The following is a 25,101-nucleotide window of genomic DNA, read 5'->3' on the forward strand; positions in this document are numbered from 1 at the left end:
TGGTTACATATAAAAGAAAATCATAACACACATTCCAGAGCCTTGACTCAATTAACAAAATACTCTCATGTCTTGTAGAAGATTGCTCACCCAAAATCCTTGCAGTGCTTTACAGCCAGGCTTGGCTGTGACCCTCCTTTCATGAGACAAGTATGCTGTCAGCTTGCCTCCCAGGTGAAGGATTATGTATGTTTCTTTGCCCCAAGATATACTTGTCCCACCATTTTGCCTTTATTTATAATCAGGACACCCACTTCTGCATGTTTCATCTTACAGATTTCCTTTCTTGTAGATTTTGCAATCTCTCATTTTACAGTACACCATACTCATATGGCTAAACAGGGAAATAGGTGTCTGTTGCCTCCTACATGAAAGGAACATTCCAAGGTATGTCACCTTTTGGTGACCTGTCTTAAATCAAAGACCTTAAGAACATAACTTCCAGTATAGATACATACCTCCTTAAATACTATCCGTACATATATTTCACAATGATTATGTCAACTAGTGGGCACCTGGCTCTCGACAGAGACCTTACATGCCACTTTTCAGTGAACTGTTATGTATATATCCGACTCAGGGGATCCATATAAAACCCCTGGCTGCCCCTTCTGCCCTCTGCTGATTTGCACCAAGGGGTTCCTGGGTCACAAAGGGAAAAATAAGTTGTGGAGAAGATCTAATTTCCTCTTCCTCATCTCCCTTCTTGGATCTACTTTCAACTCCTCAGAAGCAGAAGAATTTTTCAATACTTGCTAATAAGTATAAGTGGATTGTCCCGCTGGTTGAAAAACAAACCAGGCCTCCTTGGTCAAAGCCTGGTGTTTGAAATAGGGATGTCTTTTAAAAAAATGTTTCTATGTTAAACTGAGATGCCATTTTGATACTAGCATCATGATAATTTCAGTTAAAACCACATACTGACAGCTAATCCTATTCTTTTTCCATCCCTGTGAAACACTAACCGGGAAACATTACTTTTAAATGTTCCAAAACACAATGTATAATCAGTACTGTGCAAGGGGGCATGGCTAATGAGTGTCACAACCATCAGCAGCATGGTGCTGATAAGTAAGTCAGGCCAGCAGAGATACAATTTATCCCCATCCAAATCCTGGTTGCTATCAGTCTCTTTCAGATGAGATTCTTTGAAGTCGAGAGGGGCAGTGCCAGGCCTTTGATCTAAGTTCATGGATCATTGCTGAGCTGTACTGCACTGACAGGTTTCTGAGCTAGTAAAGTTAATATTAAAAAGATTGTCTTTTGCTCAGTGGTCTCTAAGTCAGTGCATTTGCTGAACTGAAAATCCTTTTAGAAAAATGTGTTGGGTCTCTTTTTAACCTACAATATTGTGGATTAATTTGGAGACACGGTGATTAACGGGAGCTGTATTTGACGTGATAACTATTCCTACATAAAACCCATCTACTAGACTTTGTGAGTTTAGGTGCTGATTAGGTAACCTTAAATGGTTTTTAACTGTATAACCTCTCAGCATGTAAGCTGGGTAATTGGCTTCCAAACTGACAGTGTACCTGGTTTTGTTCTCCTCAGTATTTCATGAAGATTAACCAGTACAAGAGAGCAACTTAGTTCTGGGAAGACAATTAGAATGTTATGTCTTGTTTTACTGTTTAATCCATCCTGTTTCTAAACTCTCTCTGTGCATTTGTGTGTGAAGTTAGCTATCCACTGTTAGGAGACAGGGTTGTGTCTCCTAAAATAGTTTTAGATCAATGTTCTTTTACATCCATCTGTACATGGATAATTTTTAGGTGGCAAAAAACTATTTTACTGTCTCTACTGAACCCTGGTTGGATTCACTTCCACCACGACATGATGATCAGTGTGTGAGAAGTGATTAAGTGAATTGGGTGATGGAAGTGTACTAGGTGTCCCTGTGAGTCATGGAATGTTGCTAAGTTTCTTATAGCATGTTGAAGGTTTCTTTTAACACTGTAAGGGTGACCTGCCTCCATTACAAGGCAGATTAATTAGCTTCAAGAAGCAACTATATTAAATGACTGTGATGTTGAGTTGGAGCCTCATTAAATATTATGTATTTTCCAGCTCCTTAAGAAATCACTAGTTTCTCAAGAAAATCTGATTATGAAAAATTAATATGGACTTCTGCTCTTAGGATTTGTTTATAAGCTTGCTGCCTCTGAAGCTTTCATCCCAGGATGATTGGAGGGGGAGGGGCTGCATCAGATAGGACTATACAGCAAAAGGTTTCCTCTTTTTTTGTGTTCATTAGAGACGTTGCTTTAAGTTGAGCTTCTAGAGAGGAAGAGTGACCCACAGATGTATAAGGCAGCCATTTGAAGTTCAGTATCCTACAACCTAGCCACAGTAACTAAATAGTCATATTGTTTTGTAAAGTGTGCACCTTTCCAAGAATCTCTCCTTTCATTTGTCATCTAAAATCAAATTGTATGACTAGAAATCATTAAATATTAACTTTCTTGCTCAAAACGTAGACACTATTATAGAACGGCCTGAAAAAACAGCTGGTTCATCCAATGTGTTCCTTTGCATTTCATAGGACTGCTCTTTACATTAGTGGGAATAATTTCTTTTTGAACCTTTGATTAATTTCTGCACTTATGTCCTTCAGCTGTCTCCAGGAAAGTTTTTTCTACAAGAATTTTTTCTTTCCTTCCTTAGCTTCAGGCCTCTATTACTTTCCATGATTACCAGATTTTTTGTGGTCAAGTTATGTGACTATAAAAATACACTTCATTTGTACAGGCATTTTGGTAATGCCCTCAAATTGTTCTCTTTTGGCGGGAAAGGAATATAAATGTACCTGAGAGACTTAATCTTATATTAGATCTTATTTTTGGATTATCACAAATTTTAAGGTTCTAGGCATTTTTAACAAAATGTTTAAACCCCATAATTCATTGTTTTTTAAATACCGAACTTCTCATAAAGACACAAAACAAACAACAACCAGGGGAGAAGATTATAACTTTGCTCTTTTTAAAAAACAAAAACATGAAAGGTGGAGAAGATACTTTTTGAAATTGCTTAATGGGGAATTATTCATGAGCTGCTTGCTCAGGTGAGTCAGTCTCATAAATAAATGCAGCTCATAAATAGACCTTGTGCATTTCTTCCACAATAGCTTTTAGGCAATATTACAGTGCACTTTTATGAACTACATAACTCCCTAAACTCCCTTACACCTTTGTATCTGTCTGCTTGATGTTGTTAATTGAGTCCACATCATATTCAGTGAGTAAAGGAGTCTAATGCCCCTAATGGAAAGGAAATGTCTGAGGACCATGTGAGAGATGGGGTAGAATTGTTATGCACAGACTTTAAGAGAAGGCTAGGCATTTTATTGGAAAAAGAACTAGGTAACTGAAGGCTTACACTGTTCCTCTCTCTAAAGGACTAGGTATCACATTGGCACAATGTGTGTGCTGAATGAGCCCGCTGTCAAAAATTTGCTTTGATTTAGGGATGCATGGTTATTTGAACTGTAACTCTATTACAAGATATTATCTTTATTATTGATGTAATATATTTATTATTATCTTCAATTTATGATCATGTTATTGTCTTCATATTGCAGTCCTCCTCTTCCAAAACGAAATTATAGATTGATCCAACCTCAGTACAAACTTGCAGTCCTTTACCTGGGAGAATCCATGTCAGTTTGTCCATTAATTTCAATCCACAGACCTGCTTCTCTTCAGGATCTTTCAAAACTGGATTATATGATAACTCTTAAATTGGAAGATCATTAAAAAGGGAAACAGATTCACTCCTAGTAGAACATTCAGTTCCCGAAACCTGGTGTTTGTTATAAGTGATCTATTTTAAGCTCCAAAGAAGACACAATCTGTCCTAGACAAGGCATTGTGAAAAATTAATAAAAACAACAAAATTCTGTCCAGTTTCCTGGCTAAAGTTAATTTTATTTTTTGCTACTTATTATATTAATTGTGCAGGCCATTAACAGTACTGCTAATCACTGAACTAGTCTGAACTGCGAGGGTATTTCTCCCCTCTTTGCCTTATGCAATATCTCAGTTGTATTTTATCTTGGATAACCACTTCCATCATCTAGTGGAGTGACTCCAAATGATGATAGTATGACATTCCAGCACTGCATGTTCATGACTCAGCGGTGTTATTGATGCAATGTCTCAGCACAGTCTTGGTGCAATGATGGGGTGTTGCAACACATCCTCTTTCCTGACTTCATAAAAACTTTTGCCTTTGGAGCTGCTGGGAAGAGGCCGGGTTTTCTTCTTTTCTCCCATTTCCTTCTTTCCACTGCATTTTCCAGCACTTTACAAGGACAGAGATAGGCACGCTCTGTTTATTTGCTCAGTTCTCACCGAGCTGCTGCATGTGGCCAGACATAAATGCTTTTATTCTACATTGAAAGTCACTGTTGGAGTTGCTAGAGGGATGTTACATGATCACAGATTAGTGGGAAAGTGATCTGCATGTTGGCAATAGGAGGTGATGTGTCCACATGACCATCTGTTTATTGAAATGTGGTCCGTGGTATAAGAAAGTTGAGACTCTCCTGTCTTGAGAGAGGATGCAAAGAATAGGAATAAGTGGGCAATGATTAATAATAAAGTGACCCAGGAATTGGAACTAAATCTAATGTTGTTTTAATATTATTAAAGAAACAGTGTCAGGTTAAAAACATTCAGGGTATTTTATAATAGCACATTAGGTATTAAAACTGAAAATCTTGTAAACATTTTTAATTTTTCATAATTTTATGCTGTCTATTCTTTCTGTACATCAGTGGGCATGGGGGATGAAAACACAGGGTAGTTTGTTTAAATTTCAGGTTCTTATGCACTAACATAATATTCTTGTCTGGGCTACAAAAGCACCCAGGGAATATTTAAATCTAAAAAATGCTATTTTCTGAGTTGTTTGTTTTAATTTCATGGAAACAACTTCTTGCAAACCGTAAATTACCTTAGTCTGGGCTAGTCCAGTGGCTCTGAGGAGGTGGCTTTCCTTTGTGTCGCTGGACCATTGCTGCCTTTAAACTAGCGGAAGTAACTAGCTGGAGATTCCCCTGTGGAATCCCTGGGTGCCATGCAGCCAGGGGATGTGCTGGGGTTGGAGTGAGTGTGGCTGAAATGTGCTGTGCTCAGGTGATCCTCAGATGCTACAAATCGTCCTGGGGCTGTTCAGGCTATTGTAATTTAGATCAGCCCTGAGGCTGTTCTGATTTGTGCTGAGGGTGCCCTGGAGATCAGGAAGAGAGAATAAAGGTGGTGGAAAGTCATCTTCATACCCCTTTTGGGTCCTACGCCAAATGTAGCTCAGCCAGACTTGAGAGCTAGGATCTGTGTGTGTCCCCTTATAACGGCTTCGAGGGGCTGGATAGTGAGGTAACTAAATTTACTAGCATAATATTTAGGTAAGTCAAAATTGGTAAGGATTGTAAGCAACTCCAGAGGATCCAACAATATGTAGTAACTGGGCAACACCATGGAAGACTGATTTCAGCGCAAGCAAGTGCAAAGTGTTCAGCCCAGTATGTGGTAACCTAAGCCATATGTACCTGCGCTCGGTTCCAGATTAGTTATAGCTTCTGTAGGGAACACTGAGACAGCCTCAAACTGAACAGGTAAAAGGATCTTTCTCCATCATGATGTCAACAAGGAGAAATCTACCATTGTGGTGTTTCAGAGAAAAATACTGCTACTATGCCATTATATGTAGGTGGTGTATCCTCCTCAAGAACAGTGCATTCAATCTAATTCATGTAATTTTAAGGATCTGGAAGACTCAAAGTTTGAGAAGGGCCATAGAAATTATCAGAGGCTTATACGGACTTCCAAATAAGACAAGACTGAAAGACTAGGAATGCTTATTTTGGAGATGTATGGTAGGAAATATAGGCAAAGACTTTCAGAGATGAGTGTCTGAAGTTAGGGTCCCAAGCACTTATTTAGACACCCAAAGAAGTGGCACTCAGCAAATTCCATTGAAGTTAATGTGAACTATTAGGTGCTTGGCATTTTAAAAACCAGGCCAGCGAAGGCCTCAAGTGTCCCTGTTTATCCTTTCCTGGGACACGAGGGCACTCAAAATTGATTGTAATAGAAGACTGCGTTATGCAGCTGGTGAACCTGTGGAATGTGCCACTTCAGGGAAGAACTGAAGCAAAGGATTTAGCAAGATTTCAAAAATCTGTTGTATGTTCGTGTGAATAACAGTATCTGTGGTTTTGTGGCTGAAATGTAAATTCTTGGATCACTCAGTTCTCATGATTCAGGGTAAAAACTGATTGACTGGAGTGAGCGAGAGATTCGCTGCCCTCGTCTTTAGGTGCTATTGTAGATGAATAGGTGAGGCAGTTCTATGCCTTCCTCCAAAGCATCTGCCATTGACCACTGTTGGAAACAGGGCACTGGACATGTGGCCCCATCAACTAATATGGCAATTCTTTAATCCTGATATATTTGGAGTGAGCCATGTTTCAGTATAAACTTCCTTTGTGTTCTGTTCCCGAATTACTTAAAAACTGCTGGGAGATAGGAACAAGAAGGCTTGATTAAAAGGACACTGTCTGCTGTTTTTTCTCTGAACTCCCCAGTCTTTGCAATGGCAGAAATGTAAGTCTCCTCCTACTTTTGTCCTGTCCGTTGGGCAAGTATTGATTCTAGCAGTGCAGAAATTCAGAGGGGTGGTGAAACAAAGCTCTGAAAAAAAGGCCATTTATTTTGTTGTCTTTGCAACATCATAGATGTCATGAGGACTATGTCTAGTGTTGAAAATAGCTGTGTATTACTTGAAATCTGCTTTTGCAGAACCAGCAGGGGGCACTGAAAGAGGTGGGTTCCCACACAAATGGTGGCTGGCCTTTCAATTACTCAGTAATGGCTTGGCAACTTTGAAATCTCTTATACAATTAATATCTGGAAGACTGTCCCACCAGATTATCTTCATGTTAAGGTTGGTCTTATTTTGTGCCAGAACTCCTTGACAGTGTCCCTTTAAGTGTTATAAGGGAAATGACTCCATTTTAAAGATTATATTAGCTGATTTTTGTAAATGCGATAAAATATTTAGACGTGGTTTTTACAAAAAGAGTTAAAATGCTAATCCAAACTCCCTTGTTTTGAACAGGCACAGAAATTCTTGGCAAATCAGTTCGTATTATATTCTCTACATTAGGAATTTGCACATTTTTTGCAATTGGCTACATGTTGCTGCCACTATTTGCTTACTTCATCAGAGACTGGCGGATGCTGCTACTGGCTCTCACTGCACCTGGGGTGCTCTGCGTTCCACTGTGGTGGTGAGTTTAATTGTATTGCAAGGTGTTCGGCTTCAGAAAGTCCCATCTGTAGCTGGTAACCTCCAGTTTAAATTGTGAAATAACCAGTTGGATTATAATTGCTGTGGATTTTGGTTTTAGTATTCTGCATGCCAAGTGAAGGGATTTGCCTTGAAGATGAAACATTTTCAGCCAGTTTTAAGATAACTTATCTATGTGCTGAACCCTGCTAACACGGCTAGAGTCCATCTTATGCTGGCTTTGCAGTGCTCTTCGGAAATTCTTTCCAGACTATCAGACTCTCAACCTCAAACTCTCTTTATAACCTTTTTGTTATCTCCTTTATTATTGCTGGATGAGTTGTACTGTACAAACTTTCCCTTCCAGCTTTTCTTCCTTCCTTTTTTAGAAGCCTATTTTCTATGTGGATGCAACTGTTGGAATGCAACAAAAATCTTTCTTATTGAAATGCTACCCAAAACCTGTGTGCTTTGCTACACACAATATTTATGTCTGAGAGGGCTGGATAAGGGTAAGAGACTGGGGCAGGGAGGATGTTTAAAACTTTCTCCTGGATCTTTAATTACTCTGATCTTTTTCATAACTCACTTTTAGTCTCTCACCACCTCTCGGCACAGTGTTGAGCCGTTAAAACAAAAGAAAGTGTGGTGGAGTAGAAAGAAAAGGAGTACTTGTGGCACCTTAGAGACTAACCAATTTATTTGAACATGAGCTTTCGTGAGCTACAGCTCACTTCATCGGATGCATACCGTGGAAACTGCAGCAGACTTCATATTCTCTGTGTATATATAAAGTCTGCTGCAGTTTCCATGGTATGCATCCGATGAAGTGAGCTGTAGCTCACGAAAGCTCATGCTCAAATAAATTGGTTAGTCTCTAAGGTGCCACAAGTACTCCTTTTCTTTTTGCGAATACAGACTAACACGGCTGTTACTCTGAAACCTGTGGTGGAGTAGGGAAGCCAGCAACTAGATGTTTGGCCCAGCAGGCTCGCTGGAATCCAGGGTTCTAGCTTACAGCCAGATCCTGCAACTTGTACCATATGCATGGACACTGCCAACAATAGGGCTTTGCACAGTGCACCTTCGTTAAGCATGTTACAAGATTGGGGCCTAAATGCAAATAATTTACTTTAATATGATCATTTTAGTGAATATTTACATCTTGGGTGCAGTGCCCCAGGGTACATCAGATTCCCCACTAGAGGGAGATGCTAGAGGCATATGGGGGTGAGCTGAGGGGAAAAAAAGTCTCAGCGCTAACATTTTGGTGCTCAATTTTCATTTATTTTCCCCCCACCCCCAGTAAAGTTTGGTCACAGTTTGGGAGGTTTCTGGGAGCAAGGCATTTTGTTCCTCTAATGTGGCCTTGGAAAAGAAGTGAAAATCCAAAAAACAAACAATGGATTAATCCAGTAGACTATAACAGATCCTCTGTCAGCAGTTCTGAAAGCTAATCTTATTTGCTGTCTAGATGGTATCTGCACCAAATGCCATATAACTCTTCCAAGAGTGGCTGTGTGGATTGATAGGCTGTAACAGTTCACAGCTTCTTTGTCAGAGTTGTGTAAACCTTCAACCTGTTACTTTTGGAATATGAAGTCAGCCATACAGCAGGAAACCACCCTGATAAACCAGGCATCTCATGTGCATCTTTGCTAATCCATGCAGCATTATCAAATTCAGAGCAATCCAAGGTTAGTTTTTCCTAAAAACAACATATCAGAATCCCTTTATCTGTCTGTGATGCCTTTTCCTTGCAAAGATATGCTTCGCTACTGAAGTAAAACCATAGCATGCCGCTGCTAGGATGAAACATGGTTTTGTGTATTTTAAAATTATTTGGGGAAACCAGTCCTGTAAAGTAAATAACTTTTCAACATAACTCTCACTAAAAACAAACAAACAAAATGTTTACATGCCTAGGTTAAGGGGTTAGGTTGAATTTTAGTCTAAAGGAAATGTAAAATGTGCCATTATAAAGATGTGTTGCTACCACCTTCTCCTAACCCCCCATACCAGCTGAGCGAAGGGAGTTCTGACGGGCTTATCCAGGTCCTTGCATATGTGGGTTACAGTGGCATGGTCACGAAAACAAAATTCTGTACCACAATCAGGTGTATGATTATTTAGCGTGCACTGTGGAAGCTGCACTGGAAGAGCACACTAAACAACGAAGTGTATACGTTAAATGCACTTAGGCAAACACAGCCCCAGGGACAGCTCGCTGGGTCAGTATTGGTCAGTAGCTTGTCCAGGGAGGGATTTACATGAGCACCATGACATCCTGCAGGTTCATTTGGCTGGTTGAACAGAATGTCATAGCTTCTTTGGCTCCACCCTGTTTTTTTTTTTCCTCAGCCAATTGGATGCCTCATCCTGTAAGGGGATATGCTAGCCTATCTGGCCTTTAGAGACTGGGGATGCTGTCTTGAAGCTGACCTGACTTCCTGGGACTTGGAGATCTATGGCTCTGAGTGCCTTATACCTTTCAAAATATTATATGTTCAAATTTAAAGTGGGGGAGAATCTTACAATCCTTTGGAAAAGGTTTCCACTTAGATCAATGGGCACCATCATATTCATTTCTCAGCTGTTGCCACTATGGGTCCTTCCCTCTTTCCTCCCCACTTTTCTTATCCCTGCTCCTTTCTCCCTTCCCTTGCTAATAACACCAGGCACCAGCCTCTTTCCCATTAAACCCTGGCTGGCTGAGCACACAGCCAAGTTGGAACTGGCATGTGTTGGAGCTCTGGACCTGTGAAGACCTAAAACAGCCTCTGTAACAGGGCCTGCGTTAAAGGTAAGTTTTCTGTTCTTGGTTGTGGCAGTCAGGTGAGCTGAGGTTGGGAGGAGACAGCTGTTCCCCAGTTTGTCCAGGAACGTGACTGACTGGCTAGGAATCTGACTGTCTGCTCGCCCCAGGTTTGAATGTGTGGAGCTCTGTATTGAGCAGGGGTGGATGTAGCCTTTCGAGCACAATACTAAACTCTTCTTAGGCTTGGTTGTGAATTGTAGCCAAGGGGTGCGCCAACCACCCGCAGCAGCACCCTCTGCCTCAGCACCGCAACTCTAGTCCTGGCATGGCATGGAGGCCACAGGGGTGGAGCTAAAGAGCAAACCTGCCCTCCTGTCCTGCGGGGCTTGGCTCGGTTCCCTGCTGTGGGTGTTGCAACCTGGCGCATTGCATCACAGCGCCACTCATGTTTGGCGTCCTTGATTTCGTAATGTCTGTGGTGCAGCTGAATCCATGGACTTGCGCTAAAGCCTCTCCTGGTATTGGATCACAGGGTGAGGAGCATCTGGTCCCTATGTGACAGGCAGCTCCATCACAAATACCTGCTTAACAGGGCTTTATGATGGGAATGCAGACAAGCCACTAACTGGCTCTAGGTCTAGCACGCTTACCCAGATCCTTACTTTTTTACTTTTTCCTGTTTTGCCAGTTGGGAGGATTTCAGCAATAGGCTTTGGCAGTGACCGTTTACCAGACATAAAGAGATTCTCCGTGCTTTTTGTTTCTCTTTGCATGCAGTTGTCATGCTGGATTTTGAAAACATCACCCTAATGGATTTCATATGGCTAACCTTAACCCTGACCATTCCACACTCCGCTCCTTGGTTTTTTATTTTGTTTTTTGGTCTTTCCTTTGCACTCATTTCCCGCCCCGCTGCCCCCATTCCTTTTTAAATTGACACCAATTTAAACAAACCTTACCTCACTCACCGCTGGATGGTTATGCACTCCCAGTGTGAAAAGAAAACACTGGAGACAAGACGGGAAAGCCTGATGTTTTTGATTGGCCCTGTAGGCAGATTAGAGGAGGGATGCTATGCTCGCTCTTTCTCTGCATCTGTGGAGTGAGTGCACTCATTTCCTGATAGAGGGGAGAAATGTGAGGTGTCTCCCTCACCCCCCAAAACATACATATTCTCTTCAAAAAAATTATATTAAATATTCCTTCTTTTCATGCTGGGCTGAACCAGGAAGCTCCTCTCTTGTTCTTCTGAAACAGCCTCATTTATGGTAGATTAAGACCTCAAAAAGAACAATGTCTTTATTGCACTGTTAAGTAAAGCAAATCAGACTTATATCCTACACAGTGTGACATACCATTCAGCTCCATCTTTCTGCTCTTTGAATTTGGCTGGAAATATGAAATAAAACCCTTTAAAAATGATTTTCAATGCCTGCTTGCTATCATCAGACTTGAGAGATGGTCAGATGTTTGATTCCCTCTCCAGAGTGGCATTTTAAATAATGCTTCTATTTAACTTGAAATGCTTTAGAATCCTTGACTTCAGTGTGGCGTTGCTCGCTTTTCCTCTGCGACACACAGCATCATTTTGTTAGTGGGAGTAATGGAGGAAAAGTAGGTATTCGAACATAAAAGTCCAATTGGAAAAGCTGACTGTCGCTAGCGTATAAATCCTATGAAAGCTATGGTGGCTCACTGAGCTGTTGCACTGGCCTCTTGCTGCTGGAGACCTAGATTCAAAGCCCTGCCTTGGGGTACCAGTGAAGTTGTGTTTGGTGGCTGTTCTTCCTGGTTCTTGTTTGCATTGCAAAACATCCATAAGGATTGACCTGACTCTCATCTTCCACTTCAGGGTCTGGGACTGTAGAGGCAGAGAGATGGTAGGTAGGGATTGAGGTACATTGGCAGAGGTATGTAAAGGAAGCTTGCACAGTGCTTGCTAGTGGCTCTTATGAAGCAATGTATTTACTTAATAACTTTTATACAGTGAAATAAGAACTATCCTGTCAAAAGCTTAGTAAGATAAATACTCCAAAGGGATTCCGAGTATCCCTTGCTTCTGCAATCTGCATTCGTATTCATTAACTGACCTGTAAAGAAATGCAGTGGGAGAGACAGTAGTAGAAAAATGTTAATCAACCCTTTAAGAAGGGGTCTAGCAGCTGCTGTTGCAGATCATGAAGGTATCTCGGCCGTCTCTGACCTATTGACTTACCATTGACTTAGGAGAGCAAGACAGCAGCAGTTAGGATTGAAGGATTTAGAGTTTTTAAAAAACTGGGGAAAGAGAGGCATGTCCTTCTAGTCTGTGTTTGATATTAATGGACATCATGATGTTTGGATTTTACCTGCAGGATACAATCATGTCCACAATGTGGCACTGCTACCATTCTCTTAGCCTGATCAGTTTTGTTTTATGAAGATAAAGAAGGTTGTGTATAAACTCTCTATGGCAAGTAGCCTTTAAATATGTCTGCACTTTCCTTTAAATATCACCACCACAACACTACACCATTTGTGTGCTGTATACAACTTTTGTAAGGATAACTTGTTGATATGATTGATATTTATGCTACCTAACTATTAATATTTTTGCTATTTACCAAGAAACTTCTGACTCTCTGATGGAATTTAATTATCCCCTTAACATATATGAATACAACTAATTTCAGAAACTAGTTATAGGAAGAGGGCCCTGTCCTGCAAGTACTTGACCATGTGAGTAGTTACCCATGTGCTTGAGCAGTACCATTGAGCTCAGTGGTACTACTCATTATGGGTAAAGTGACCCACATGTTTATCTATCGGGACGTTTGGACCCTACCGCAGGAAGTGATCTATTACTGAGATTGCAAAATCTATCTCCAAAGTGTATTTAATAAAGATGATTAAGTCAGGAGTTGTGATCATTGTGGAAATGTTGATTCAGTCCTTCTGAAATTTGTTGCAGGTTCATTCCTGAATCTCCCCGATGGCTGATCTCCCAGGGAAGATTTAAAGAGGCAGAGATCATCATCCGAAAGGCTGCAAAAACAAATGGCATTGTAGCCCCAGCTATGCTGTTTGACTCCACAGAGGTACATTTTCATATGTCCTGCCACAACTGGGTGGGGTGCGGTGTGGGGAGAGAGGGACTATATGACCTCTTGAGGTCTCTTCCAGTTATCCCAGAACTGTAGGGAGTCTAATCTGCTGCTTGGCAACCTTTGCTATTTTCCTGTTCAGGCAATTCATTTCCAGATTATTCTGATAAGGCAGAATATGTTTTCATATGTCCTGCCTCAACTGGGTGGAGGCGGGGAAGAGAGGGATTATATATGACCTCTTGGGGTCTCGTCCAGCCCTAGAGTTCCGTGATTCTAATCTGCTACTTGGCAACCTTTGCTATTTTCCTTTTTATTTCCATATTATTCTGATAAGCCAGAACATCAAACAGTTCAGAGCACAGCTCTGTCACCAGTTGTTTAGTAAATTGTCCAGGTTCAGTACTTGCTGTGACATGAGGCAATTGGTGGTGGCTCATTTGCATCAGTAAGTCAAAAATATGCAGCTGCAGTTGATTATTTTGCAGTAAGATCTGTACTCTTCAGCAATGACTTTCTCTGGCTTTCAGTCAGGACTGGCTTGTCTCATAGGTCTAACAAAGTGTCTATCATTAGGGCACTGCTGCCTCACTCAGAAAAATGAGAAATTAAAATACATCTATCTTCATCTTGGTTGGATGCACTATTGACAGCTGATCATTTAATTTAAAGGTAGCTCTTCCAGATGGAAGGATCTGTGTGGAGCAGCAGTTCTGGTACCCAGATTTTATAATGCATATGTGCACCTGCTAGTAGGAGGCACCAAAGGAGAAAGCAGGGCTTCACTGAAGAGCCTGTCAGTCCTAGCATGGCACTAAAGGGCACCCTCAAAAGTGCCCTTAATAAATAAATATGTATAGTGTGTAGGCAGTTCCATTGCCCCATTGCTAAGTAGTCCTTTTTCACTGGCTTAATACACTGTTGGCCCTGTGTCTGTGCATGGGGATTTATTATTTGTTTTCTGGGGTTTTTTAATAATGATCTGGTGGTAAAAGGGCTCCATTTTAATTAAGAACATTTAGTCCTTTCATAGGAATGATACCTCTTGGTTAATCTTCTTAGTTACAAAGAAAAAAGCCTAGCTCAGAAAGCTTATTAGCATTTAAAAGTTGACTGAAACACAAGTACACACATAATACAGTGACTTAGCATTTGTGATCTTGTCTCCCTCTAGCGGCTAGCTGCAGGAGCATAATAGCCAGCTAGTTAACTCTGCTTAATCGGATGGTAGGGGAGTCATACTCTTTGATGATTACGATCCTCAGTTTCAGTCCCATGAGTCTGTGTTCATTACATGTGCACATGTCTTTTACATGAGACTTTATATATTGTTTTCATATAAATAGCCACTTATTAAGCTCCAGATAATCCACGGCACAGTACAAAACCACATGTTGTTATGACTTTTCTACAAGAAAAATGTGTTCTTTGATGAACTTGCTTGGCAGCATAAACTACTCAAATATTGTTCAGTTTTTGGTTATGCCACTTAAAATCTGTTCTCGAAAAGCAAGTGTGTTTTGGGGGTGGGAATTTTGTCCTAGGACAGTTGTGAGAAAGAAAAGCACTTCCTTTATGTCCTAGCTGTAGATCAGCTGCATGTTTAATACTTTACAAGACTTTTTCTCAGGCTCCAGGAGAAAAGTCTGCTTTTCATCACTGCCTCGTGCCTTTCAGATTAAGTGGCAATACAGCCCCTCCCCTCCCCCACCCACAACCGTACAAGTCTGATCCTGATGTCAGCCTTTTACATTTGCCAGTGGATGATGCCTGCACAATATCTGTTCTGTTAAAATAACCTTAGAGCTTCTGAGCGATGCCAGATGGACGTTCCTAGAAAGTGAAAACTTCTAGCTAGCCAAACAGGAACGGCCAAGGAAGCAGCATTTCAGCTTCCCCGAGGCAGGCCAGGAGTGTGACACAGCCTTATCCTCTGGGACTGAGAGATTAGCTCTGTTTTATGCCCATTCAGTCCTGGGCTGGCCCCTCACCTGAGACCAACTTGGTATCAGTTGTGGCAGTGGCCTTTGTAGTAATGGCACGAGTCTACTAAGCCCTGGCCCGAGATCACCAGCTCCTTTCTTCATCCTAGGGCGCTAAATGGTAATAGTTTTGGGCCACTACTGGCCCAGGCAGGGTGTAATTCTTATGTGGGACCTACCTCCAGGCTCTGAATCAGCTGGACCCAGCAAAGAGGACCCTGCACATGCCAGATTGGCTGCAGAGGGTCTGTTTCCAGCACCAAATGGTCTCTCAGCCTCTGCTAACATGGGGAGCAGTGGTGGCAAATATCATCACAGTTAGTAATTGAGTTCAGGGCTGAGCACCAATTTCCCATGTGCTCTTGCAACCAACTGCTGCTCAATAGGCAGCCGAGCTTGAGGATTCTTTGTTTCACACTGATCTGTGTATTCTGAGATCTGTAGAGATCTCAATAGGCAGCGTGCGGGAAACTGCCTTTGTCAGTGAGGCCGGTCCTGGGAGTGCCTTTGTACGGCATGAAGGAGGAGAAGTTAGTGCAAGTCTTTTCCCCCGTTAGACTTTCTGTTCTTTGATGACTTGGTAACTGATTTCTAGATCGAATTGGTACGGGTATGTCAGTACTGCCATGTGTCACAACTAACTTAAAAGTTACTTTAGTCTCTACCCCCAGTGGTACTCCAATCAAGCTTCCTATGAAACCCCTTTGCTGATGCGGAATTGGTTGGGTGGCTGTTGATTTGTGTATTTTCTGCCCTTTCACTTTACTTGGAAGGGTTATGTGGGGTTATATTTTCATAACCTCCATCCTCCCAAATCTGTGTGTTAAGATTTTTTTCCCCACAGATTAGATTGATCGCTTGCTATAGGGATATTTTGGGTTTGTTTTCCTTTTCCCCTAAGATGCAGGATATGAAGTTTCAGCAGCAGCAGAAGGCATACATCTTGGACTTGTTCAGAACCCGAAACATTGCAGTTATCACTGTTATGTCATTGTTGCTGTGGTAAGTGGATGTGTGACCCTAAAGCACACGGACAACAATCAATCTGTTTGTGATGTCTGTTGTAGTTTTTTATAATAACCGGTCTCATACACTGGGACCTATTTCAAACATGGGAATCTGCGTAGGGTGTTCAAATACCTGCATTAAGGGGCTTGCATCCGTGTTTGGGCAGGTAGAGATTTGTGCTCTTCAGTGTGCATGTGAGCATGCAAATTTATGATGACTCTATTGATGTTGAGCATTTATATAGCACACGGTGTACTCAAAGTGCTGCTGTAAAAAAACCAACAAACCCACAGTCTTAGCCACACAACATCCATGAGAAGTACACATTACTGTCTTGGGGGTATAGCGAAAGAGGTCATGTGGCTTGCCCAGGCCATATAGCAGTTCAGTGGCAGAACAATAATTAGAACCGAATACATGACTCTTAATCTGTGATCCATTCTTTTAGACTCCACTGCCTCCCGTCTAGAGGAATTGGCTAATTCCTTTTGCATGTCAAATTGAGGTGTCCCAAGATTTGAAATCCGATCTTCCAGCTCTCTTATGCAGAACCATAACATTCAGATGCTGTAATGGAGCTTTTTATGAATACACCGAGTCTTTTAATAGAGTTTGCTCTAGGGAGAGGTTCCCTAAAAATGGGATTGTAGATGGCATGCTGTAATAAACTGAAACGTTTCAGGACTTCCTACTTCACTTTATTGTTAATGGCTCCGTCACAGTGAAACACCATTATGAATAACTTCCAGTGAGCCTTTCATTTACCATATTGTATATGGGAGGGAGAGTTAAGTTAGGGCTCTGTGGAGAGGATTGTGTTTGGGCATTTTTAGTACAAAAAGAAGCTGCAGGTGCAAAAAACTTAGCAACTGTGGTGTAGCTATTGAAATTCTGAAAGCCATCCCATCCCTGCTGATGTCTGGTATAGTGCTGTTTCTGAAACAGAATCTTGGGTAATACTGTAGAGACTTTACTTTTTATGCATCTTTCAGGATGTTAACATCAGTTGGTTACTTTGGACTGTCTCTCAACACTCCCAACTTGCATGGAAATGCCTACATCAATTGCTTCCTCTCAGCCATTATAGAAGTTCCAGCTTATGTGATTGCTTGGCTGCTCCTCCGAATCTTACCTCGGCGGTATTCGATATCTGGCACCTTGTTCTTAGGAGGAGGGGTTATTCTCTTCATTCAGCTGGTGCCTACAGGTATGAGCTTCAACTCATGACGTAAAAATAAAATATATCCTACAGTGCCATCTAACTGCTCCAGCAAAGGGTTGGAAACCAGGAAGTTACCAGGTGAAATTTGCACCAAACCTCAATCATTTGTGGCTTGATTTGATTTTGGGTTGGTTTGTTACTTTTTCGTACAATTCTGAGCACCTGCAGCTCTCATTCAGTTCACTGGGTGTTGAGTGCTCAGCACTTCTGAAAATCAAAGTATTGATCCGTTTATGCTTCAGATGACCAGGTCATAAAATTGGATAAATGACAGAACACAGATGCATCTGAACTGGAGACACTACTTACAAAAATCAGAAGTTCTTCAGATTTCACCGTAGACTTCAGTAGAACCTAAATGCATTGCTGATTAGATATGAATTTAAGCATGTGCTTATCTAGTTTGCTGAATCAGAGCCATAATGCATTTCAAGTGCACTCTCAGACTGGGAGTGAACCAAAGTCCTGGTAGTATAAAATAAGCTGCCTGCTCAAGTTATGAATTGGCGAATCTAGGGCTCAGGGGTGGTTATGATAAGAGAAGACTGCAATTACAGAGGGGGGAAAAACTGAAGTCTTTGGGAGGTAAAAACAATGGAGGTAACAAGCATGGGAACTAGATGCAGCTTTATTGATCCTCATTTAATTTTATTTTCAGACCTTCACATCCTGTCTGTCTTCCTGGTGATGCTGGGGAAGTTTGGGATCACATCCGCATTCTCAATGCTTTATGTCTACACTTCTGAGCTCTACCCAACAATAGTAAGAAATATGGCAGTTGGAGCTACTTCCATGTCTTCCAGGGTGGGCAGCATCATCGCTCCTTACTTTGTTTACCTTGGTGAGATGTCTTTTATCATTTGGCTTGAATTTAAACACATGGGAGCAAACTGCACAGAGCAGTTATCCCAAAGAATGGGTGCAAGCTAGAAAGTCCTGGTGCTCCAAAGATGTTTAAACCAGCTTTTTAGATATTGTAATTTCAGTCACTTTCCTCCATTTTGGGCCATTTTGTTTTACACCAAGGGAAATAACTGGTGTTACACCACTATTGCACCTGTATAAAATTAGAGTATCAGGCCCTTTTATTCTCTTTGATTGAGCAGGTGCTTTCCAAATAGAAGAGGCCTTGTATCCTGCTCACAATTCAAAGGCAAAGAGGGATAGCAAAGGGGTGAAACATACAAGTAGAGCGGCTGAGATGATACTTTGCCACATCTTGATAGTGCACACTTGAAAACTATTCTCAGTCACTTCTGAAACTTGCCATGATCAGTCAGCTAGTTTCCCAAGGGCATATGGCCCAAATGGGCCTTCATTGCATAGCGCTTAGTGTAGAAGAGAGCACAGAGACTTGTGAGATGCTGAAAAACAGGCAGATGCAGGTCAAATAATCTCTTGGAATCTACACTTTTTTGAAAATGGTACTTAGAAAATATGCAGTATAAAGCATACACAGTAGTGTGTACATGTAATATTTCTAATTACACACAAAACACTATGTTAAAAGAAATGTTAAGGTTGCAAAGTCAAACCTCAAAAGTAAAAAGAAATTCAGCCCCGTTGTGCATATGCTAACAGTCTTTAGATGTTCACATAGTATTTTATAGATGGAGAGTGAGGCACTGAGAGATTAAAGTCAAAAGTATCCACTCATTTTGGGTGCTCAATTTGCGATGGCTAGGTCCCTATGAAGTGCCATATGACGCTTAAAGAACAGCTTTGATCGACTTCCATTGCAGAGCTGTGTGCTCAGGACGCCTATATATCAGATCCCAGGGTCTTAAGTGAAGCGATGAGAGACCGCCTCTGAAAAGTTTGGTCTAAATGATTTAACTAGCCTTACATAGAGAAACTGTGTCAGAGCCAAGGATAGAATCCACTTCTTCAGAGCAGCATTCCGTTGCCTTAGATATGAGACAACATGCTGTCTCTTCCTACAATCTGCTGCCTCATTCACTACACCCCTTCCAAGTTCTGCAACAAATGAAGCAGGGGTCCTAACAGATAAGCCTCCTTCACTACAGAACCCGGATTCATCCCCAGAACAGGCCCATCCTGAATGAGATGGGTCCTGCAGAAAAAATGGTATGTGATCAAATAATTAAAGACTGTACCCTAACGCTTATGCACAAGAGGGTTGAGTTGCACAGACTTAATTTTGGCACTTTTGAGTGCTTGACTTGCAACCCTGGTGGTTTTTAATGTAACTTTTTGTTTGCGACTTCTTTGGTTTTAAAAAAGCAAATGGAAATAATAGAAATTCCATTAAGTGGCATCATATTGACACCCCCTGGTTCATCAGCAGCGTAGGAACTTTTAGATCTATTTCACAGGCCTCTGCCACTTGAGCTAATAGAGTAACAGATAGCTAAAGTAGCTTGTGATTCCCTACGTGGACCAGCAGTAGTAGGGGATGAGACTCACGCACTTTGCCAGTGGATTTCACAGGGAGCAGAGAAATGGTGAGACTCCGGAATCTTGGTTTCCATTCCAGATTCTGAACAGGAATGAAATAGATATGGATCCTTGTGCACATTTTCCCCCAAGCTTGACCCCCCTCCTGCCCTATCCCTTCCAACCTGTCCCAGTTGGTCTCTTCACTACTCCTAGCTCCGTGTCCCAGTCCCATTCTTTAGCCCCACCCAGTCGCTGTCCGTACTCCTCAGGTGTCTCACCCCGTCCCAGTTTCCTTGCCCACCCAGTCATAGTCACCCCCGCCCCTCCCAGCCAGTCAGAGTCTCCTTGCTCAGTCAGTCCCAGTTCGGCTTCTCAGGGCACGCAGGGCTGTGAGTCACCTTGTTGCCAGCTTTCTCCAGTGCCTGTGCCAGTCGAATATTAGCTCCCTAACACAACCAGCGTGTCAGGCACATGAGTGCTCTCCTCTGCGCTACACCAGCCCTGCCTTTGCCCTGCAGACTGACAGTAGATGCACTGCATCCCTCAAGTTCCCCCCTTGGGGAGTCCAGCCCCTAATCACTGGATATCCACAGAAATCCCAGATCATCTGGAACAGTGTTTCCCAGTTTACTAGTTTTCACTTAGCCCATGGCTCCTGTATCACACACACAGCATTTGTTCAATGGTAGTAACACAAAAGATAATTTATTTGAATCTCTTTTTTTTTCTTAAACAGAAACAAGTGGAGTGAGGGAAACAAATGGTTACATATGAGACAAAATTATAAAACATGAAGTAGGGCCTGCCCTTATTCGTAGTTACCTGTCCTAGCTAATAAAGTAGATTCTCACTCCAAAATTCAGTCTTTTGCAGCGCTGGCTAATCCCAAGGAGCTAGGACCCAGTTTTTCACAAAGCACCTCCACTCATCCAGGTACCTCCTCAGTGGACGGATGTAGAATGTCTTTCTCCACCCTGTGATATACTGAATCAGTCTTTATTCACAGACAGGGCGCTCCCTCACTCCCCTGTCTTTCCTTCTCACTTCCAAGTGGTTTTGATGTTTAATTTTTCTGGGTTGGTGCAAAGATAAACCACTGAGCAAAACATTATGTAATCAGCTAGCCAGAGGGAGGTGAGAGCTTTCTCCCGCTTGAATGGGCCAGCACCATTCCCTGGTGACTCACTTTCACTTCAAGACCATAAGGGTATAATTTTAAATATAGTAACATTATTCCTTAACGGTTACCCATACGTGCATGTATTGATAAGTTACAAGCTTTCAGCAGAGACCTCACATGCTACCCTTTATGGATAACTATCATGAAGCCAATGTGTTAGATGTAATGAGTTTGTCTTGTCTGAGACGAGTTGCTTGTACGGAACAGTGACCCCTTTGCCAATTGGCACCAATGGGCCTCTGTGTGATATCCCCTTTCCAATCTGTCTCTCCCCTCCCATCCCACTGACTCCCAGTCTCCCTCCATGGACTCCTCATCCAGTCTCTGCCTCCCCCGACCTTCCCGGCTCCCTGTTCCAGTTCCACTCTTCCCCCCAGCTCCTCACCCAATCTGTGTCCTCCTCCCCTGCTTTCCCCCTTGGCTCCCAGTATCACCCCCTCGTACCGCGCAGTTCCCAGTCCAAGTCTCCTTGCCCAACTAGTACCAGTCTCCCTTCCCCAGCTTCCAGTTCCAGTCTCCTTGCACAGGCCCAATCTCAGCAGATGCCTTGTCCAAGTCTTCTCCTTTCCCTTTTCCTCTATCCTGCTTTTGTCCCCTATGCATTCCAGTCAGACAGCTTCCTCCTCCACACTGTCTGAGTGCCAGCAGGGGAGTTCTTGAGAGCACAGGAGAGACAGGCTCCCTGCTCTCAGTACCAACACCTGGCCCCACTCTAACTATGAGCAGCCATTACAGGGCAAATTCTTTTCAGCAACTGTAGCCCTGGGTTGGAACGTGCTCATCTGCTCTGCGGGGATGGACCACATGCAGTCTGTCACAGGTAGGAGCTGACAGAGTCTCGAGCATACTGAGGGAGGACAGAATCTTCAGAGGTTTAGCTGCTTCTAGCAAGACTCCACTGAGCATATGTAACCTGCAGGTGTTTTCCAGAGGCTTATAACTAGGCCAAATTTGGGTGGTTATTTGCTGGGATGGCAAAAGGCATGTTCTGGACATGAGGATGACCACACTCTCTCTTCTCATCTTTTCCCCCTCCACCGCCCCTCACAGATGGCAAAGGTTCCTAACAAAACAATTGCATTAACCTTTTTAACAAGGGCAAAACAACTTATGTTTCCCTAATCTCTGAAATAGCTGAACCATCTTTGGTGAAACGTTAAAATAATAATAATGAATAATTCAGCCTGAGCAGACACTTCAGCATGGAAGGTTACGTTTTGGCAAAGCTATAAACAACGAAAAACAGGATCTTGCCATGGGAATTATCAGATGACCCAGCTGGTCCTATAATAAATTTTCTATTGCTCTATGTTCTCACGTATAAACATTATGGCTTTTAAACCAATGTAACTCCATTTACTTTAAGGGAATTAATCCTGATTTATGATGATAGAGAAAGTGAGAGGAGAACTGCACGTATACTGTGTCATCTATGTGTTTAAACATGGAAAAATTTTCAAATCATTTAACACCATGTGATTCTCTCATCTAAAGTTTTCACAGCTATTACAGTCACAAAACTAATAGCTTGTGGCCAGGATTTCTGTTTGTTCTTTGTAATAAAAAAGGTTCCCTCTATTTCAATCTCTCTGTGTTTGTTCAGCACATAAGGCAGTGTGGCCTTGATCCTGCTTGGGATCCTTGAATGTTAATGCAATGCAAATAATCATAAATAATAATGCAGAGGTTATTCAAATAGTAAGGAAAAAATGTGATTTTTCTCATATTTTGTATTCAATGTCCGATGGGCCTGCTTTCAGGACCTTGGCACACTAATGGAGGAAGTCACACATTTAAAATAGGAAAAGGAAAGTTTTAGGAGAATGCTGTGAGCTGTTGATATTTGCTTCAGCCAAGTTAGGACCATATAGTTTAGCCAGTTATTGAATGAAGATGGAGATCAAAGCACAAACTTTGGCTCCCTCTGATATATCAAAGATCTTTGGTGGTTAATCCTAGCTTTGTTCTCTACATCATAAAGTCTACAGGTATAACTTCAATCCGAAATAATATTGTCGTGTCCAGAATACATGTATTCTACATAAGATACTCTCTGGTTCCTTGGTTTGCACCTTTTCTGAAAGATCTCTAATGTTCTGTGCTATTGTGGTTTGCAGATTTTGCATCCTGACCATACACTTGTGCACAATTGTAAGGCTTCTGGCAATACTAGTAACTTTCCAGTCCCAAACCTGATTCTGCCTAGACCAAGGGCACCGTCTGTCACAGCAGGCCTGTTGCTTTCCCCACTTCTAATCAAGTTTTTGTAAATGTGCTGTTAGTGGAGGAAGTTTAATTTGTATTTAATTAAGTTTTATTGTGAGGCTAAGATTTGAGTCCAAATAAAAACAACGACTGAAGGCTCACTTCCTCCAGCAGTGGTACAATTGTGTTTATCTCGCCAAGACATTTGTTATCCTACATGGAAGAAGCAACATGTAGGAGCTGTTAAATGGTACACAATTCGTGCCAGAGTAGTAATTGGCAACACCTTATGCGATGTGATCATCCCCTATTACAGTTTGGCATATTTTTAATTGAAAAACCCTTTGGATAGGATTGGCAGGTACATAAGTAACTCCAGTTTGGGATTCACTTGTGCTGACTTCTAGGTGGAAATATTGGTTAACAAATTATGCAAAGTGAATTATACAATATAGTGGTGTCCTGAATATTTATTCCATCTATGAGCTCGTTGTGATGGTTGGTGTATAACTAATGTTGCCATGTCCTGTGTTCTGCCAGGTGCCTATGACCGATTCCTGCCTTACATTCTCATGGGAAGCCTGACTGTGCTGATAGGGATCCTTACCCTGTTTCTCCCAGAAAGCTTTGGAAATCCTCTCCCTGAGACCTTTGACCAGATGCTAAGAGTAAAAGGGTAAGTGGATTTCATTCACTCCATAGATCTGAAACATACAGCCACAACCAATTCAATATCATCTCCTCATTACACTCAACAAATGAGTATTTTACAGGTCTGTTCCAATAGACCAGGGGTTCTCAAACTTCATTGCACTGCGACCCCCTTCTGACAACAAAACTTGCTACATGATGCCAGGAGAAAGGACCGAAGCCCCAGAGCCCCAGCTGCCCAGGGCTGAAGTTCTCGGGCTGAAGTTCTCAGGCTTCAGCTTTGGCCCCGGGGCGGTGGGACTTGGGCCCCAGCAAGTCTAATTCAGCCCTGGCGACCCCATTAAAATGGGGTGGTGACCCACTTTGGGGTCCTGACCCACAGTTTGAGAACTGCTGCAATAGACCAAACCTTTCAGAAGTGGCCTCTGATTTTTAGTGCCTGACTTGATACACATTGGGACTGATTTTTCAGAATTGCTGAGCAACCGTGACTCCCAACTGAAATCCGTGTGTGTGTGTGTGTGCTCAGACGTTTTGGAAACAACACCAACAGTGTTTTGAGATAAGCACTCAGAAATCAGAGTCCTCTCTTGAAATGTTATCCTGAATGGCTCCAGTACATTAGAGGTCTTCACTGTTATTAGTGGGCTTAGTACACAGAGCGTTTAACAGACCAAACTTTCTCTTGTATGTTGAGGGCAGCACGGCCCAGTGGATTGAACTCAAAGCCAGGAATGCCTGAGCTGTGGGGTTAATATTCATTATGGAAGCACAACCAGTGTGTCAGGTGCTATACAACAGCGGTTCTCAACCAGGGGTCCAGGGCCCACTGCGGGGCCACAAGCAGGTTTTAGGGGGTCTGCCAAAATAAACCAGAGAGTAGAGCCAGTGTTAGACTCACTGGGGCTTGGGGCTGAAGCCCGAGCCCCGCAGCCTTGGGCTGAAGCCGAAGCTCAAACAAATTAGCTTTGAGGGCCTGCTGTAGTGTGGGGCTCTGGGCAATTGCCCTGCTTGCTACCCCCTAATGCCAGCCCTGGCTTTTAATCTACTGGAAATACAGAAAGAGTTGTTGTGGAACAGGCAGGCTGGGGAGTTTTCATAGCATGTTGGGGGGGGTCTCCTGGTGTACAAGACACGGAAGTAAATGTGGTCCCCTGCTGGGGTACTTTTGCTTAAATAGATGAACAACCCAGAATGTCCCAGGAGGAAGGTTTTGTCTGAGATGATTTTTTTAAGATAGGTGGATACCAGCTTTTTTTTTTTTTTTTTTTTTAATTGAAGTCTGTTTTGAGGCAGGGTTTGGAATAAGAGGTTGG

At 42.2% G+C, this 25,101-nt stretch overlaps 1 protein-coding gene across 1 annotated transcript in view; it reads left to right on the forward strand.

Annotated features, from left to right (window-relative positions):
• The window catches only part of SLC22A4 (solute carrier family 22 member 4), a 54,733-nt gene that overhangs the window by 22,487 nt on the left and 7,145 nt on the right, over positions 1 to 25,101 (forward strand). Inside the window, exons 4-9 of the mRNA XM_084637420.1 lie at positions 7,126 to 7,297; positions 13,005 to 13,131; positions 16,021 to 16,121; positions 17,120 to 17,334; positions 18,008 to 18,190; positions 23,675 to 23,810. Of these exons, the coding sequence (XP_084493546.1) occupies positions 7,126 to 7,297; positions 13,005 to 13,131; positions 16,021 to 16,121; positions 17,120 to 17,334; positions 18,008 to 18,190; positions 23,675 to 23,810 (934 nt within the window). The remainder of the gene's footprint in view (positions 1 to 7,125; positions 7,298 to 13,004; positions 13,132 to 16,020; positions 16,122 to 17,119; positions 17,335 to 18,007; positions 18,191 to 23,674; positions 23,811 to 25,101) is intronic.

Source organism: Lepidochelys olivacea (genome assembly GCF_965140295.1).
Source record: "Lepidochelys olivacea isolate rLepOli2 genome assembly, chromosome: 8".
Classification (NCBI taxonomy): Eukaryota; Metazoa; Chordata; order Testudines; family Cheloniidae; genus Lepidochelys; species Lepidochelys olivacea.